An 18,362-nucleotide genomic window follows, 5' to 3' on the forward strand; every position below is an offset into this window, starting at 1 on the left:
GCTTGGGAGAAAGCCTGGTCTCCCACTTGGTCATCTTCGCTAAGAGTCAAAACCGGGGTGGTCGTAACTCTTTTTTGTCTCTGGCGGAGGGGCAGGAGGTCCTCTTCTTCTTCCCGAGAGTCAGGCGCCGCTCTCTTCTGTTCAACTTCTACCCGGGCCGCCTTCTTTGTCCGAGCTGCCACCTCCGCAGCCCTTTTTTCTGCTGCAGCCTTCCGAGCCGCCATCCTCCTTTCCTTGGCTGCCTTTTCGGCTGCCCATTTCCTAGCAAAAGCCTCCTCCATTAAATCTGCATATAAGGCAAAGGAGGTTAGAATCCACGTGCAAATATCAATAAAGGAGACGATGGCATAACAGGTAAATGAGAATTACCGGGCTGAAGGCCCGAGCCAGCAACTTCGTCGACTACTCGGTCAATCGGATCTTCAGCCCGGTTACTTAGGTGATAGGTGGCCAGATGCTCTTGGGTTATAAGGGTGGAGGAAGAAAACTTTTGACCCTCCACCAAGGCTAGCTTCGGATATAAAACTCCTCAAATTTATATGCTTGGGGAAGCTCTGGCTGACGAGGAAGAGAAGGAATGAACCCGGTCGGACAATCGAGACTAGCCGAAAGTTTGATAAAAAAATATCTGCCTTTCCATCCCTTTGAGAGGAGGGGATATCATCAAGGAAGCGGGCATTAAGCCGAGCGAAAAAGGAAAAAGCATTATCACCTAATCTACAAATAAAAAAGTAATGAAGAACTTTGGAATTCATTACCAGGTCATGCATTCGGAAGAGGACAAAAACCGAAGCCATAATCCGGAAAGAATTGGGATGGAATTGATTAAGAGGTACACCAAAGAATTTGGCAACCTCGATATAAAATGAGGGAATAGGAAATCGGAGACCATTTCGAAGCTGGTCCCGGAAGAAAGTAATATAACCCGAGGGGGTTGATCAGCCCGGTCAGAGGACTTGGGTATGAGAATAGGGTAGGAAGAAGGAATGACCCCCAGGGTTCGAAGTTCTTCCTCTGCTCCTGGACGCAAGGAGCTTGGCAGAGAAGAAAACCAGGGAATCTCTGGGAGGTCGGCTGAAGGTTGGTCAGGTACCCGGGCTTTACCCTTACCCTTATCTTTTTTGGGGATCCGGGATATGCCCGAAGAAGAAGGTTTAGAAGGTCTCGAAGAAGGTTGGGGTTTTAAGCTTATAGGTTTCTGGACAGTCTGGGTAGAAGGGCGACGAGAAGTAGGGGCAGGAGAGGAATCAGAACGGAAGGCAGTGGATTCGTATTCCGGTGAACCTCGTACGTTAGCACCAGAAGTGGAAGAAGTGGAATTAGACATGATAAAAAGATAAAACTTACAAGTGCGGTGGAAGATCGTCGGAATGGGAAAACTTGGAGCACCTGAAAACTGCGAGTAAAGAATTTGCAAGGGCTTCGCCGAGAGGGATGATTTGAGAGTAATATTCGAGAAACCTAGGGTCGCTATATATAGGAGATGGGGAATGATCGGGACCGTCGATTGAGTGAACACGTGTGCGGTTTCGATGCGCCTCGAAATTCACGACGGGCAGAACGAAAAGACAGATACACAGATTGAGATGTCATGATGGCTTATCTCCTCGGAATACGAAACATTACTAGCCGTTGGGATAGATGAACACGTGTCATTATAATGCTGTGTGGGTAGGCCGGGAGGTTTGGGAGAACCCGGCAAGTTTGTTTCATAGCTCGGGAACCTAGAGACCCGGGATGGGGATTTCTAAGTCCGAATAGTCCGAGACCCCGACATCTTGTTACAGTCAAAAGGTTCGATAGCCCGAGATTATATTTTAAGTTCAGGGGGTGCCAGGTCCGGGAATCATATTTTGATCAGGAATGTCACAAGGGCGGTTTTCAGTTTTAAAAAAAAAAGATCGGGTTATTACACATAACTGTAAGTATATTGATTCGGTCCGCATAAATTCGCACAAGATTTATTTGCAGAAGAGTAATAAAGCAATAGAAGTCGATAAAATTTCTATTACACAAAATAGCGGCGAAAAGTTATGGGATCCATTATGTTAGATACAGAATCCTGCCACTCCGTTATCCAATTAGTTAATTCATGAATGCGGAGGTTGATGAAGGATTCATTCTTCATTATCTTGTTCAGGGCATGCCACTCTTTCCACAGCATCATATGCAGCAGAACTTCATCATCAACCAGATCGGTCACCCGGTCTACTACGAATTCTCGGATATACTTCCTCGCTCTGGCTCTTTGCGCTCGAGTAGTGGTCAAACGATTGCGGTAGGTATAATCCAAGTCATGAGCCTTGTCCCGCACGGCCATGACCTTCACCCATATGTGTTCCTCAATTTCCCTCTTCAGTTCCTCCACATGAGGACGCATCTCCGGGGTCACCAGGACATGTGTACTACTGCAGGCACTGGAACCGCTTGAATTCGACATTTTGAATTGAGGGTCACTTTGCATCTATCCCCTCTTATTTATAGGTGAACGTCTTTAAATGTGGAGGAAGTACAAGAGTCTCAGCCAGCCGAATCGTCCCCTCTATGAGTCAAAGGTAAGAGTTGATTAAAACCGTCGAATCTAGACATGTGTACGATCAGGATGCCCTTCGTAAATTGTGCGGGGCAGGTGGAGGGTCTGAGCGGTTATCCAAACGGCAAATCTGATGTGTCTTGGAATACGGAACGTTTAGCGCTTGACAGGAGTTTAGTAACATGCATATCATCGCGACACCGCATCAGCAAACCTAAAGATTTTAATTTCCCGGTTTATTCCTTTTCTAGGATTACAAGTTTGGGACTCGGTCATGCTGGTTGGCAACCCGGGCGGTTTAAGACCCCGGCAAATTATTTTAAACCCGGGAAGTTCAGCGCCCCGGCATGTTGTTTTTAAGTCCGGCGGATATACTTGAGTCGAACCTATTAAGGTATCAGAAATAATCATTCTCATAACGCTAAACGGTGGTGACAGTTAGGTGGGAAAGACGCGTGTCATGAACGCATCAATTAGTATGAAGCAACGTTTTTACGCCCGGGATATCGCACCCCCCGGTCTTTTTTCATAAGACTTGAAAGGATGATGCCCCGGCATTCCATCCAAAATCCGGGAGATGCGAAGCTCGAGCATCATATTTGTGGGTGATACGAAACCCTTACGTCCCCGGTTGTTACGTATTATTAGTTAATCTTGTTAGTTGAGTTATGTAGCTCGGGGAGTAGGCATTAAATCAAGTAATACAGAGACAGTAAACTCAAATAAGATTTTATTTGAAGGAATTATTGCGCATTACAGCAAAATACTCCTCCTCTACACGGGCTTTCCACAGATACATACAACGCCTTACTTCTCGGGTAGCCCCCCCTGCGTAGCTCTTGGTGTTAGTGATGTTATTCAAAATGCTCCTCTCCTTACGGAGCATCAGTTCATAGATACGATCCTCTTCGAAAGGATCCGATGTCTCGGGAATGTTTAGGTATTCCCGGTATTTCTTCAACTTCGCCGTCAGCTCGGGAGTGGTAGCTTCGCCCCAGCTGTAGAGCAGTTGTAATCCTTGCAATGCCTCCCAGAAGACAAGGATCTTTTCGAAGACCTCATCTTCTATGGCGGCCTTGTGTTTTTCCGCAGCCATGTCCATGAATTCCTCGGACATATCTGGAACTCTTGAACTGCTTGCGTCGGCCATTGCTTTTCTTTTTGGAAGATAGTGGTTGTTGGAGTGATTGCAAGGAAAGCGGATGATTATTTATAGAGGCAAGGGGATAAAAACCACCGTTGATCTACGCATGTGTAAAGGGTTAGGATGCATACTCGGAAATTGTGCCGGAAAATGAAAAGACGTGCGCAATTATCGAAATGTCAGACTTATTCATTTCCTGAAATACTAAGCCTTTTCAGACAAGAATTAATGCTGACACCTTTCATCATAATGATCAGGACATCCAGGGAAGTTGGATAGCAATTTATTCGGATCCGGGAAATTCAAGGCCCCGACATTTTATTCCAAACAGAGCTCTAATACTTTATTTAAAGTAGGTGAGATTTTTGGTCTTCGGCTCATCATTGATTAACGTGCGAAGAAGAAAATGGAACAAATAAATAAATTTTATTAATAAAGGAATCGCTCATGCCTAGCACCGATTATTAGTACACCTACGAAATCCTGCCACTCGTGGATCCAGTGGGTTAATTCAGGAAGCTGGATGATGTTGAAGGACTCAGAAGATGAAATTTTTTCCAGTTGACGCCATTCCTTCAGCAACATCGCATGAAGTAGGACTTCATCAGTAGCTAGCTCTGCAACATGGTTTACTTCAAGCTCTCGTTTATACCTCCTCGACACCGCTCTTTGTGCCCGAGTGAAGGCCAATCCCTCCTGGAACGTGGTATTAAGATCTTGGATCTTATACCAAGTAGACATTACCTTCGACAGGACCAACTCTTCAATGGTCCTCTTCAGGTCCTCCAGATGAGGATGCAGTGTGTTGGGCGCTGGGACGTATATGCCACTGCAGACCGTGGATTCACTCGAGCTTGCCATATCGAAGGTGTTATTTCTTACCTCCCATTGCCTTCCTGTATTTATAAGCACGTAGCATTTATTATTGAGGTAGGCGAAGAGGTTATTACGAATATCGAGATGCTATAGTACTAGTCATCAGAAGACGAAAAGACATACGCGATTCTCAAGGTGTCAGACTTATCCATTTCCGAAATACGAAGCGTCTCCAGGAAGGAATTGAGGCTGACTCCTGTCATCATAACAATCGGAACATCCAGGTAAGCGAGGTAACAAATTATTCTGGTAAGCCCGAGAGACATGAGGCCTCGGCACCTAGTCCCATCTCTGGGATATCTAAAGGCTTCGATGCTGTTATTCGCCGCAGATTACTGTAGACTAATCGGGACAGCGAGTAAGACTCTAGCCCGACTATTTTAGGGATGGGTGGTGATACCCTTGAAAGGGCCCGGGTCATGAATGACCCGGGAAGTCTCATGGCATGGCTCGTGTGAGAACCAAGGGGCCGGGTATTTCCTACATGACCCGAGATGATTAACTAGGACCCGGGTTCTCATGTTAAAGCCGATGGCTCAATACCCCAATAACTTCCTTAGAGGATCTTATAGATTATAGGGAAGAAAGGGACCGGGCGGAGAGTCAACGTCCTTTAGTCTGAACGTATCCCCGAAAATATTGAGAAGAAAGAGACTGGATATGCAGTCAACATCCTTTATTCTTGGAGTACCCATGCAGCTATTGAGAAGAAAGGGACTGGACATGCAGTCAACGTCCCTTATCCTTGGAGTACCCATGAAGCTATCGGGAAGAAAGGGACCAGACAGGCAGTCAGCGTTCGAGGGTACAAGTAGTAGGTGAGCACGCGTATCAAGGTAACCCTAGCCTTCCCTCCTACAAATAGCAGGTATGGTTGTCATTTAGAGGCCTAGAATCTCTTCATTCGCGAGCATTCATACATATTTACTCAAGTTTTCTTCCTTGACAACCCTGCTGACTTAAGCATCGGAGTGGTCACGCCGGACACCCTTCCGGCGCCCATTCACGAGTTCCTTTCATTGTTTGCAGGTCACAGTGGAAGCCATTTACCTTGTTCAATTTCCTAAACAACACTATAAATTAATAATTTGATCCGGTGGAGCACCCGACCCTGCTCATCCATTTCATCCGGATCGAATCATATATGAAGATAATGCTGCATGTGTTGCTCAAATGAAAGAAGGATACATAAAAAGCGACAGAACTAAATATATTCCTCCTAAGTTCTTCGCATTCACCAAGGAGCTTGAGAAGAATAAATGTATTGATGTTCGTCACATTCAATCAAGTGAAAACTCATCAGATCTCTTTACAAAGGCACTTCCTACGTCAATATTCAGAAAGCACATATATAATATTGTGATGCGCAATCTACGAAATTTGTGAAAAATTGTTCATGTCAACATCAGGGGGAGTTTACGTGACTGCACTCTTTTTCCCTTACTATGGTTTTTATCCCAATGAGTTTTTCCAAATAAGGTTTTTAACGTGGCAGTACAAAACACGTAATGAAGACATCATCGTATCATGATCATCATCACAAGGGGGAGTGTTGAAATAATATATTTGAATATTGAAAAAGTAATAGTTGAATATTTGAATGTTGAAAATAAGAGTTGTAAAGTTAGAAATTTGTGTGTGATGATGTAGGTAATGATGTATTTTATTTTTGGATTATGTGTAATGAAACTCTATAAATAGATCTCTCATTTGTGAAGAAAATCACAATTGAGTAGAGAGAAAAATATTATAAAGTGTGTAGTTTGATAAATTTTGAGAGTTTGAGATTTTTACTTTTTACCATAAATTTTTACTTTTTCACAACACTTTTGAAATATTTGCTTTTTTCTTCACGGAAAAGTTGATGCTTACAATTATAAAAGTAATATTTATATATAACGATTAGAAGAAGAAAAGAGCATAGATTTAGAACAATAATTTCAATTTTATAACGCTAAAATAATAATTTTTTGACAAAAACTTGTGTAAGACGGTCTCACGGGTCGTATTTGTGAGACGGATATCTTATTTGGGTCATCCATTAAAAAGTATTACTTTTTATGCTAAAAATATTACTTTTTATTGTGAATATGGATAGGGTTGACCCGTCTCACAAATTAAGATCCGTGAGACGGTCTCACATGAGAATCACTCTAATTTTTTTAACTAATAGTGACTAAAAAAATTAATCCAACAACACATTTAATCAAATATTACCTTGTTTGAAAATGAGAATTTATATACGTACGTTGATATATATACACTTACACATAAATTGAACGACACACACACACACACACACAAACACACACTTCAGAATCTCTTATTTTCTTTGCGAGGTCGTCTTGGAATCTTGTTTAGAACTTTGGCATCAAATTTCTTGTACAATTTCTTCATATCCTTATTTCCCTTACTTGCTAGATAATCCACCTCATGTTGGTATCTTTCGTATAATGCCGGCAGCGTTACCAAGCAAACAAATCCTTTAAATTTTATAAAAAAAGGTAAGAAAATAGACGAGGTGAAAATATGGTAAAATTAATTTCCGCGAGCAAATAGCAGTTTAAGCGACACATTTCGAGTAGCGACTGAATCATATTACCAGTGTATATAAGATTTAAGGAGCGGAAGTAGTTTCCGATTCCTGACAGTATCCATAGGAATGTGATTGCCTGATAGGACAAACCATCGCATTAGTCAAATATCCATGTTTTTGTTTCACTATATATAAATTTAACTTTACTTAACGTAAAGTCTGAGTCAAACGTGAGATGATGCAGATAAAAATGAAAATAAAAAGTTTATAATTTTTCAAACTACGTTAGGTACAGCGAATATATGTAGAAAGATTATCTAGTGAATCGTGTACCATTAAAAATGTCTTCAAATCTTTCCCCGACGAAACATCGTACAGTTTTAATATCGTCGCGTTGATTTTGGCGTATGACCATCGGAATGCGGATTCTGGTATTGTAATTACTCGTAGCTCCGGAGGATTCCTGGATATTATAGATGATATTGGAAAAAAACATGGAAATATAATTCATATTGTAGGTTTTTGATCATGTGAAATTAATCTTTATACGATTAAGATATTATTTGTATATTACTTGTGAACTAGTCCAGCTCCAGAAGACCAGATGAAGACGAGTATCATCAAAATCATGGAGATGTAACATAAAAGTGTTACAAAATTATATTCCAGCACTTCAAATAGAAACCATATAGCTGTGAATCCCATTAGTATTGCTGCTGATAAATTCTTGTTTCTCCACAGTAGTATGTCACCAACTGCAGAAAATTATTAATAATAATACAGATTTCATTGTAATTATAACTCTATCTCAGGAGCTGAAATGTGACCTTTTCCTCCTCCAAGAATGGCATGCAAGGACTTTTCACGACCAAACAATCTTCTCTGAGGAGCCAGTTCGTCATCAGAATCCGACGAAGAACCGGGCATTTTTCTTGGAAGTTTTCGGCACTCTTGAAAGAATAACGTTAACTGTTTGTATCAAACTATTTCGGAAAGTATAGATGTAATTTATATAAGCTATAAATTTTGGGAATAGCAGGCTTTAATTTGATGCCAAGTAACTTTGTAATGACTCCGAAAAGAAAGGAATAGCTTTGGCATCACCAAAAAGATTATTTAACTGCATCTAACAATCACTTCAAATAAAAATTGGTTTCACGTACCACTGAATTAATTAAGTTTCGGTACTAGAAAATAATCTCTGGTAGCTCGGGTTAATATGACTAGTTAGAGTTGGTCAATTGTGAGACGGTCTCACGTGTCGTATTTTGTGAGACGGATCTCTTATTGGCAAAATATTATTTTTTATACTAAAAGTATTACTTTTATTGTGAATATCGGTAGAGTTGACCCGTCTTACAGATAAAGATTCGTGAGATCGTCTCACGAGAGACATACTCTTATTTTTTATATGTTTCCACCTTATCAATTTTTTATTTTTTATTTTTTTTTTTTTTATGTTTTACGTATATTACAGAACTTCCAACTAGACCTGTATATGATAAATTGATAATAGGTAGGGATGAACATTATTTCGGTTGCGGTTAGCCTAATTAATCAACCAAATTGAATTTTCGAAACTTCAATTTTAATTTTAAAAAAATATCGGTTAAATCGGTACGATTTCGTTTTTCGTAAAAAAAAAAATTCATTAACAGTTTATTAGGTTTTATATGTAATTTATAATATTAGTTTAATGTTTTTATATTTAATATTGTACTAATTATTTTTATTTTTACATTTTTATGAATAATGTAGTTTATTATGATATTTCAATTATTAATTTTATATATCAGTTTTAATTTTATTATTTAAAAAATCGGTTCATTTTATTGCCAAAGAAATAACCGATTTTAATTTGGTTAAGTTAATTTGATTTTAGTGAGAAATCGGTTCAATCAAGCTCCTAAAAATTCGATCAAATCCGGTTCGATTTTGATAAGGCTGTTGATCATAAGCGTACATGAAATTAATATATTATGTGTATCAGAAATTAATATATTGTGTGTATCATAAATTAATGTTGTGCTCTGGTGTTGTCAACACGAGCACACAATATGCAGCGAAAATTAATTATTGACACACAAGTATAACATAAATAAATAGAGACTAGATATAAATTATGCATAAGTTCAAATACTTGTGAATCTACAAACACTTGTGCAACACCTCACGACAAAAATTCACTAGGAAAATATGTAAATTTTTTACACAAAATAATACCAGTGAAAATAACAAAACCAAATTTTTTGACACTCCAAGAAATTAAAATGCATCAAAATAAACTAATACTAAAAACAAGATGCATAAATCGAAGTTGCTTAAAACAAATAAAAGAACATTCTTGATCAACACTCAGCGTTAGTGTTGTTCTTCGTGTGTATTCAACACCAATCAGCAACATGACATAAACTTGAATCAATCATTCAAATTCTTCAACATGAAAATTATATTCAACTCTGAACGTCGGGTATCTTCAACAAAAAATTCCAACAGATGCATAAATATCCCCTCAAAGCCGTCGTGTTCTTCTCTCAATGTTCCATATATATAGATCTTCATATCTTGACCAAATTATCTTTCCATAAGAATAAAATCTTATAAACATGGAAACAAGAGTTTATTAGGAATAAGATTCTGTTCAAATCTAAGATATTATATATTAGAAATAAATACTAAAAACAAATCATATGAGATAAATATCAAAATTAGATTAAGTCAACCAAGTTTAGGAATTAATCTTATTACTAGATCAAATCAAATTAGTCTAGAAATGCAAAACTCTTATTTTTCAATTTAAATAAAGCACAAAGATTAATTAAAAATAAAATATTTTTTTCAGATTTTTTTTACCAAGTTAACGGAATGATCACACAACACACACATAAAAGAGAAATAAATTCAAAATTAGCATGGCTCGCGATACTTGTTGCAACGTTTCGCGCGGAAGTTGAACTCGTAAGTGCTGCCGTGACATGAAACCCGCTGCAGCTGAGCCCATGCCCAGCCGTTATCATATCATCCAGTAACCCGAGCACCACGTGCTGCGACAAGTTGAAAGAACAGAAGCCTTGCCTCTGTCAATACATGAGCAATCCCAATCTCCAGAAGTTCATCAATTCACCTGGTGCCAAGAAAGTTGAACGCTGCTGCGACACCCCTTTTCCCACTTGCTAATACACACACACATATATGTTTTAACTATTAGTAAATTTCACAATCAGTACAAAGAATTGCTGTCATAACTTGATGATTTAATATGTGGTTGAAGTAGTGAAATCTGTGTCTGTTTACTTTCCATGCAAAGCATTGACAACATTTTCTTGTCAGCATGGCAGAACCAAAATCAAGAAGTACAAATTCCTTGTCTAGGTTAGGCTGCCATTGTATCATGAATGTTTGAATTCTACTTGAGCATATAATATTCCAGGGAGGGCAATCAGGGCCGGAACGAACAAGAGGCGATCGCGCCCCTAAAGTTCGAAAGCTTCGAAATTTTATATTTTTCCAGAAATTCATCTCTCGCCGTCCCAAATATATTAAGATCACTTTCTCCCTCTATTTAATTTAACGAGTTTCCCCTTAGATTAACATCGAAGAAACAAATATAGAAACAATTACACATGGTGTGCCGCCAAAATAGCATCCAATCGATAAGCTCTTGATACCAATCATGAACTCATACTCAATTTATACTTTCTTGTTTGTCTTAAAATTTATTAAGATAAATGACTCCCAGCTCATATTCCGGGCATGATGTTCAAAACATGAGTCAATACTGAGTTGCATTCAATTCACTACCGGATCGAGCTCAAAGTGGATTCATGTACAAAAAAAAATCAAGTTAAGCTCGAGCTTGCTGAAGACATTCCAAGAAAAATATGAATTGGATTAACCATATCCGATGCCAAGAATCCAGCAATGCCGAAAAAAAGAGAGATGAAAACCATGAAAAACTTAATATTAGGTTTTTTTTACAGTCGTACACACCAAATATGACACAAATCTATAATTTCAAATGTGTAACCGAGAACTCGATTGCTGAGCTGAAAGGGTGAATTTTAATTTGAGTTCATATTATACAAAAACATTCCCAAAATTTTTAGCAGCAATCCAATTACGCAAAATTAGACCTTTTCGAAATCACTAGCCTTCCGTTGATGCTGATTTGCTGCAAAATGTGCAGAGGTCATCCCGAGTCCTTCGTTTTGGTGCTTTTCCCATCCACCAGTGTCAGCTTTGGAATGAGCCCAGTGATACAAGGTGGAAGCGATCGTCGACGATAATATTAGAGAAGCACCAGCAGCAAATACACCCTTCCTAAGAGTGGTACAGGATAAGTGCTCAACATGAAAGGTTGCACGGTAATTAGTGTGGTAAGCATTTCTAGCTGATCCAGCCAACAGTCATGCCTCTGCCGCCAGAAAGCTCACCCTGTTTGTTTCAATCACCACGTGTTTAGAATGAAAGATTCAACTCTGTCACATCGATTAGGTGCAACGTAGATAAAGAGATCAAAATTATTCAAAAGCAGTGAATCAAAGAGAAGGATAACATAATCGATCCCTTCTATGATAGATGGGAAAGAGATTAAATCCAACTTCCAGCCTTCTGTTTTCTAGCACGCCATTTTTGCATGATCTTCTCTTCGGAAATGACACCACCATAAATCCCATTTTCCTGGCGTATCTTGGACAGCATTGAATACACAGCAGGATGATCCTGTTCCAGCTCAAAAATTCTGTCTGCTGCAGTCTCACCTAGCTCCGCACAGGAATGTAGGCCACAGGCCCCAAGCAATGCGCCCCAAACTATAACATCGGGCTCAAAGGGCATCCCTTTTATCAACTTCTCAGCCTTTTCTAACTCACCTGCCCTACCATACAAGTCCACCATGCACGCATAATGTTCCATCTCTGCTTCCATGCCATACTCTGCTCCCATGGAGTTGAAAAGCTCTTCACCTTTTTTAACCAGTCCTCCATGAACACACGCTGACAGGACATTGACAAATGTAATTTCATCAGGCGTCACTCCACTCTTCAACATCTCCTCAAATTCCACCAACGCCATCTCTGCAAGCCCATGCCTAGCACACCCTCCAATGATTGAATTCCACGAAACCAAATTTTTTATTGACATCGACCGAAATACACAAAATGCTGCACGGATATCCCCACATTTACCGTACATGTCGACAAGGGAGGTAGACAGAACCACATCAAGAGGAATACCAGTCTGCAAGATACATGCATGAACTTGATTGCCCAAAACAAGAGAAGAACAACCTGCACAAGCATCGAGCGTACATGAAAACGTAAAATGATTGGGACGAACTCCTGATTTCATCATCAAATAGAAGAAATCCAGAGCGTCTGAAAACTTCTTGGACTGGACACACCCCCTCACCATTGTAGTCCATGAGACCACATCCTTATCTCTCTGGCTCTCAAACATTGCCTTCGCTTCATCAAATTGTTTATTCTTCATATACCCATTAATCAAAATACTCCAAGAGTAAGCATTTTTAAAGGGCATCGAGTCAAAAGCGCAACGAGCAGCATTTGTCATTCCAAATTCCATATAACCCAAAATTAATACGTTCCATGGTGCCACATCTTTCAGCAAAATCTCATCAAACACTCTAGCAAAACCGTCAAGGTCGCCTAAACCAATGTATCCCCTCATCAAGGCAGACCCAAGGTAAACATTAAGATTAAGTCCGAAACAGATTACAAGACAATGTAACTGAGGAATTAGAGTGTCAAATTCAGTTCCCAAGAATGCGCTAAAAAGTACAGCGAGAGTGAGCTCATTGGGGGTATTACGTTGTCTAATCATCTGGAGGAAATAGCGATATGCATTCCATGGATTTCTCGAATCACGAAATCCAGTAAGCATGGTGTTCCATGAGACAATATCTCTTTGGGGCATTTCATCGAACAAATGAGCTGCTTCCGTCACCCGATGGACTTTGATATAGCCACCGATCAATGAGTTCCATGAGACGGTGTTTGTCCAGTGAGAATATTGGTCAAACAATTTGCGCGCATCATTTATTTTTCTGTTGCGCACGTGCTCATAGATTTTATGGTTAATGATGTAAGTTGACGTGTAAATTGCAGGCCGCGTGCCCATGGGGTTTAGAACAATACGGTACCTATTTTATCCATACGACAATGCTCTAAAGTTTAGTTTAATAAAGATCGAACAAGTGAGATTCTTCGAGCTTATTTGGGTACAAACTTGTATGAGACAGTCTTACAAGTCATATTTTGTGAAACAATCTCTTATTTGGATCATCATGAAAAATATTATTTTTTTATGCTAAAAATATTATTTTTTTATTGTGAATATCGGTAGAGTTGACCCGTATAAAGATTCATTAGATTGTCTAATAAAGACCTACTCTACTTATAGTTAGGTAATTGGATTATTTAAAGGTGCAAAACATGAATACACGATGACCCGATTGAGACTGACTTATATTTATACTTTCTTCTTGTCTTAAAATTTATTAAGATTTAATCAAAAAAAAATTAAGATAAATATACACACATTTTAATTATCAAACTATCCCAGCTCATATTCGGGTATGATGTTCTAAAAATGAGTCAATATTGAGTAGCATTCAATTCATTACTGGATCGAGCTCAAAGATCGATGACAAGAAAAAAATATTCGAGTTAAGCTTGAGCATGCTGAAGACATTCCAAGAAAAATATGAAATTGGATCAACCATATCCATGCCAAGGATTCCTCGATGCCGAAAAAAAATAGACCAAAACCATGAAAAAAGAGACTCGCTACAATAACCTTGTTAGTTTACCAACTTTGCTTTATGCAAGAACTCGTTTGATATCAAGACATAGACACCGGACAACTTAATATTACGTTTTTTTTTACAGTCGTACACACCCAACATGACACAAATTTATAATTTCAAATGTGAAACCAAGAACTCAATTGCTTATGCAAATCAGACCTTTTCGAAATCGCTAGCCTTCTGTTGATGCTGATTTTCCGCAAAATGTGAAGAGGTCATCCCGAGTCCTTCGTTTTGGTGCTTTTCCCATCCACCAGTGTCAGCTTTGGAATGAGCCCAGTAATACAAGGAGGAAGCGAGCATCAACAATAATATCAGAGAAGCACCAGCAGCAAATACACCCTTCCTAAGAGTGGTACAGGACAAGTGCTCAACATGAAAGGTTGCACGGTATTTAGTGTGGTAAGCATTTCTAGCTGATCCAGCCAACAGGCATGCCTCTGCCGCCAGAAAGCTCACCCTGTTTGTTTCAATCACCACGTGTTTATAATGAAAGATTCAACTATGTGACATCGATTAAGTGCAACATAGATAAAGAGATCAAGATTATTCAAAAGCAGTGAATCAAAGAGAAGGATAATATACAAACTTACTTTTGGTTCCAGTATGTGATGTCCTACCCCACTTGGGCCAATATTAATGGGTTTATATGGGTGTGTGATGCACTGTTCTATCAATTTGGGCTAATCATCGCAAAACAAAATCGGATATGAAGTGTTTAGTAGAACGTAGTATCTCACTTACACAGACCCTATCATTGGGACCCAGGGCCTGACACAGGCTTTATGTACCCAACATCGACGTTCTTATATTGAATTTGTTGTGCCTCATCTATGAGATATGCACCCACCCAAATTTTAATGTATGACCATTCTCGTCCATAATAGACGAAAGAATCTGTGTGAGGTACCCCTTCGTGCTCAGTAAATAAGCTTTTACTTTTAATATAGTTCCTCCTTTTGCCCTGGAGAACTGGCTCCTACTTTTATACAGTTGCTTCCTTAAAAATCAATAAAGAGTTCAATTCTCCTGATTCCATATATTCTTTGTATGCGGTCTTAAGGCCCTCCCCTTTCTGTTCTATGATCTGTTGATGAAGCTCGTTGAACTAATGAACTAGAGTAGCTGATGGTAATTGTTTACGAAAGTAGGTCAATGTCATTCTCTACATGAAGTTGAAGAGTAGAATGAAAGAGATACTGAAAAACTTCTCGTGCTACTGTCATATCACGGTTTTGTATGCAGTTTAACATTTTCATACTTGTAATGGTAATATAATTTTAGGGTGAAGTCCAAATGCTACAAGTGGAATTTTCAAGAAACATACACCATCACAAATGTGTGCAAATCCAAGAACACAGTCTCACAAGTAAAATTGCAGAGTAAGAGCTCAACTGAATAAGAATCTTGGAAGATGCAACTCTTTGTAGCATCATGTTTCTGTGTACTCACAGAATTGGGATCAACGTTAATAGGCTAATCTACAGTGGTTGCACGTACCACTCATTACTCAATTTACAGCAGTTGAAGGAACTCTATGAGATGTGAAAGGGAAAGGCTAAGGTTAAAACTTCAACGGGCGTCAAAATTAGAGTATTCAGTTGAGCTAAGAAAATACATCATCATTAACTGTCAGAGCTGAGTTATTGTGCATTAAGGGTGGAGCTCTGTTGTTGACGACACATTAACGCGTGACCAATGAAAGAAACCACAAAATGTTTGCATGGAAGACCAAAGCTTGAATAAAACTCTCGAGAGGTAAAATTCAATGATAAAAATTGGTGTACGTCATGGCAAATGTTGAAAATACTGGCACCATTTTCAATCAGGATTTGATGTTTTTTCACTTAGGTATAGTTTGGTACATATGATAGGATAAGCATTTGATATATAATATAATGATAAGTTAAGGATAAATAAGATATGGGATATTATATTTAATGTTTGGTATGATTTTAATAAGAGTGATTAAATTTATATATTAGATTATAATGACAAAATTAACCTTATCATTATAATTTTTATAAGTTCAAAGTTGTTGTTTGAGTTCATATTTTTTATTTGTTCATACGCCGACAGTGCTTGCATAATTTATTTATTTTTACTTAATTTTATATATATAATATGATAATTGAACCCTTGATTTTATGAGTCAAGTCAAATATCAATTTTTAATGTTAATCGGATGATACTAATAATTTTATTAAGATTTATAAAAATTATTTATATAATTATCTCGAATTCATTTATATAATTATCATATTATATAATATAATAAAAATAATTATTTGATTTTAATTTCTACCTACTAACATAGATTTATAAAAATCATTTATAAATTGAGGGTAATTAAGTCATTTGTAGTGTATTTTATCCTTAAATAAAAATTATCACATCAAAATGAAGGGATATATTATCTTTCTAAAAAATTATTTATCAAGGGCCCATGATATTATCATGAGCTTTTTAAAAATGTACCAAACATGGGATAAGGAGGACTATTTATCAATCTCTCCCTTATCCCATGTACCAAACTATGCCTTAAAGAACTACTTTTCTACACGCAGGCCAACAACTTTTAGTTCACTACAAGCACCTAAGTACACTGTCTCCCTAGGTTTTTACATAAGAAATTTTTCCTCAAGAACTGTGCGAACCACCCTTAATTCATCTCCACACATAAATGACGCACTACTCAACTTTAAAGTATATAGTATTCCTCTAATCATAAACTTCAAACAACTTATCATTAGGGGTACAAATGAGCCAAACCAAAGACTAAGTCATGTTTTCATATTCGAACCTCAGTGTTAATACGAGCAGGCTAGAGCTCAATATGAACTAATATTAGAGATCAGGTTTCTCTACCTTGCATATTCACTATGTCCATATTGTACAAGATTCTGAAGGAATTCGAGTTTCTACTGGAGTACTGGTTCGGCCTTAAAAGTAACAAGTGTTATACAAGTGAAGAAGAAGAAGAAGAAACTACAAAATAATGAAAGATAGTGAAACCAGCGAAGTACCTAGGAATTGAAGAAGAAACAAACAGATTTTTTAAGGAATACAAGGCATCAACTGTGAAAGAACATCAAACATTTGGGTTGCTTTCTAGGCATGACTGGACACACATGGCAAAGAAATTCCATTTCAGTCCTTAATTCATATGATGGCAACCTATATTACCTTAAAATCAATCTCTGTTTAACCTATCCATCTCGTCAATTAGGCATACATTTGGTGTTAATTTGTTTTCAACGCTAATAAATTTGGTTTCTTGGTAAAATAAAGACACAAGTGAGCTCCCGAGCCCATTAAAATTTCCAAAAATTTACAAAGTATTAATGAAACAATAAAGTTTCCGAATAGCTCCCAGATCCAATAAAATCACTTTCACTCGATTCGAGTTGAGATATATGCAATATTATCTTACCCATCAATCACCAATAAATATCAAGGTCAGCTAGCTCTAAATTATCAGCAGCTACAAGTATCAGAGGAAATGGAAGCGACCAAACTTAACAAGGAGAAAAACAGTAGTAAGGTCACCATTACCATGAGAGAACGAAGAAGAAAACAGTACAGGTAGTAGACCTCCCACCCATCATCCCTCTCCCAAAGCACAGGCACTTAGTGACGCCGTTAACCAAAGACTGACTGATCAAAAGCAGACCAAACGCCGTCAATCCGTACACCGTCGACGCATCGGTCCCGTACACACAGTAGCTCTCCTCATCGTACTTATCCGGCAGCACCCGGGCCTGCAGAAAATTGAAACACCCAGAAAATAAAAAACGAAGAGAAAAATTCACACTTGCCGCGAAAAGAAATGAATAAAAAACCCAATAGAGCACACGAGACAGCTTGGAAAGGCAAGATAATCACCGTGCTGCGGCGTCGTTCGGCACCGACAGCGAACACAAAGGCAATGAGGTGAAGAGAGATGGCGAGTACAAGAATGGGAATCGAAAATCCCATTGCTTAACTGATTTTCTTCACTCGCTCGATGGGCTTTTCTTGGAATGATTGAGGTTGTACTGTGTAATCAAGCTTTTTGTTGGCTCCTGTGAATGAAGAAACAGGAAAGTAAAGCGGGTATTATGGCTTTTAATCACTTTGTACTGTTGGATTTATTACTATTTTTTTAGTATATAGTTTTGGATTTTAGTACAGCAAAAAAAAGAATTAGATCCTCATTCACGACAAAAAAAATAATATATGATGTTTTGTATTTTTTTATACGAAATGATCAGTTCATCGTCTGATAGTCAAATAAATTTGAAAAAGTATCGAACAAAATGAGATGATCAGTTGAACATCTCGTGTAAAAAGAACATTACGCTTCAACAGGTGCTGTGTTTTCAACCAAAGCATGTATACAAAATCCAAAAAAAACAAAGTGTGATATTATACATTATAATTTTTTTTTTTTTTTTTTTTTGAGGAG

The 18,362-nt window shown here is 38.2% G+C and overlaps 3 protein-coding genes and 1 long non-coding RNA gene across 4 annotated transcripts; 1 reads left to right on the plus strand and 3 right to left on the minus strand.

The window, feature by feature from the left end:
* Positions 1-6,838: 6,838 nt before the first annotated feature.
* On the minus strand, positions 6,839-8,037 carry LOC140829665 (reticulon-like protein B14). The gene is made up of 5 exons (XM_073192968.1): positions 7,917-8,037; positions 7,664-7,844; positions 7,423-7,552; positions 7,156-7,225; positions 6,839-7,036 (listed from the first exon to the last, which is right to left on the minus strand). The coding sequence occupies exons 1-5, from the start codon at positions 8,014-8,016 to the stop codon at positions 6,867-6,869; spliced, it is 651 nt and encodes a 216-aa protein (XP_073049069.1). The 5' UTR covers positions 8,017-8,037; the 3' UTR covers positions 6,839-6,866.
* A 2,983-nt stretch (positions 8,038-11,020) lies between these two features.
* LOC140830513 (pentatricopeptide repeat-containing protein At1g74630-like) lies at positions 11,021-13,293 on the minus strand. Its single transcript, XM_073193874.1, has one exon. The coding sequence runs from the start codon at positions 13,225-13,227 to the stop codon at positions 11,680-11,682; it is 1,548 nt and encodes a 515-aa protein (XP_073049975.1). The 5' UTR covers positions 13,228-13,293; the 3' UTR covers positions 11,021-11,679.
* Positions 13,294-13,799: 506 nt separating this feature from the next.
* LOC140830514 (uncharacterized) lies at positions 13,800-18,006 on the minus strand. Its single transcript, XM_073193875.1, has 3 exons — positions 17,801-18,006; positions 17,471-17,676; positions 13,800-14,375 (listed from the first exon to the last, which is right to left on the minus strand). The coding sequence occupies exons 1-3, from the start codon at positions 17,891-17,893 to the stop codon at positions 14,069-14,071; spliced, it is 606 nt and encodes a 201-aa protein (XP_073049976.1). The 5' UTR covers positions 17,894-18,006; the 3' UTR covers positions 13,800-14,068.
* LOC140830515 (uncharacterized) lies at positions 14,382-15,765 on the plus strand. The gene is made up of 2 exons (XR_012117637.1): positions 14,382-15,359; positions 15,391-15,765. It is a non-coding gene; the product is annotated as an uncharacterized lncRNA (long non-coding RNA).
* Positions 18,007-18,362: the final 356 nt, after the last annotated feature.

This window comes from Primulina eburnea, chromosome 4, assembly GCF_022965805.1.
Source record: "Primulina eburnea isolate SZY01 chromosome 4, ASM2296580v1, whole genome shotgun sequence".
Classification (NCBI taxonomy): Eukaryota; Viridiplantae; Streptophyta; class Magnoliopsida; order Lamiales; family Gesneriaceae; genus Primulina; species Primulina eburnea.

Excerpts from the sequence above, each read along its gene's own strand:
- LOC140829665 (XM_073192968.1), bottom strand. The coding sequence starts at position 8,016 with ATGCCCGGTTCTTCGTCGGATTCTGATGACGAACTGGCTCCTCAGAGA. Across the intron at positions 7,553-7,663 it reads GGAGCTGGACTAGTTCACAA|GAATCCTCCGGAGCTACGAG; the intron begins GTAATATACAAA and ends TATAATATCCAG. Across the intron at positions 7,226-7,422 it reads ATTTGAAGACATTTTTAATG|GCAATCACATTCCTATGGAT; the intron begins GTACACGATTCA and ends TTGTCCTATCAG.
- LOC140830513 (XM_073193874.1), bottom strand. The coding sequence starts at position 13,227 with ATGGGCACGCGGCCTGCAATTTACACGTCAACTTACATCATTAACCAT.
- LOC140830514 (XM_073193875.1), bottom strand. The coding sequence starts at position 17,893 with ATGGGATTTTCGATTCCCATTCTTGTACTCGCCATCTCTCTTCACCTC. Across the intron at positions 17,677-17,800 it reads CCGAACGACGCCGCAGCACG|GCCCGGGTGCTGCCGGATAA; the intron begins GTGATTATCTTG and ends AATTTTCTGCAG. Across the intron at positions 14,376-17,470 it reads TTCTTCTTCGTTCTCTCATG|GGTGAGCTTTCTGGCGGCAG; the intron begins GTAATGGTGACC and ends TGAAACAAACAG.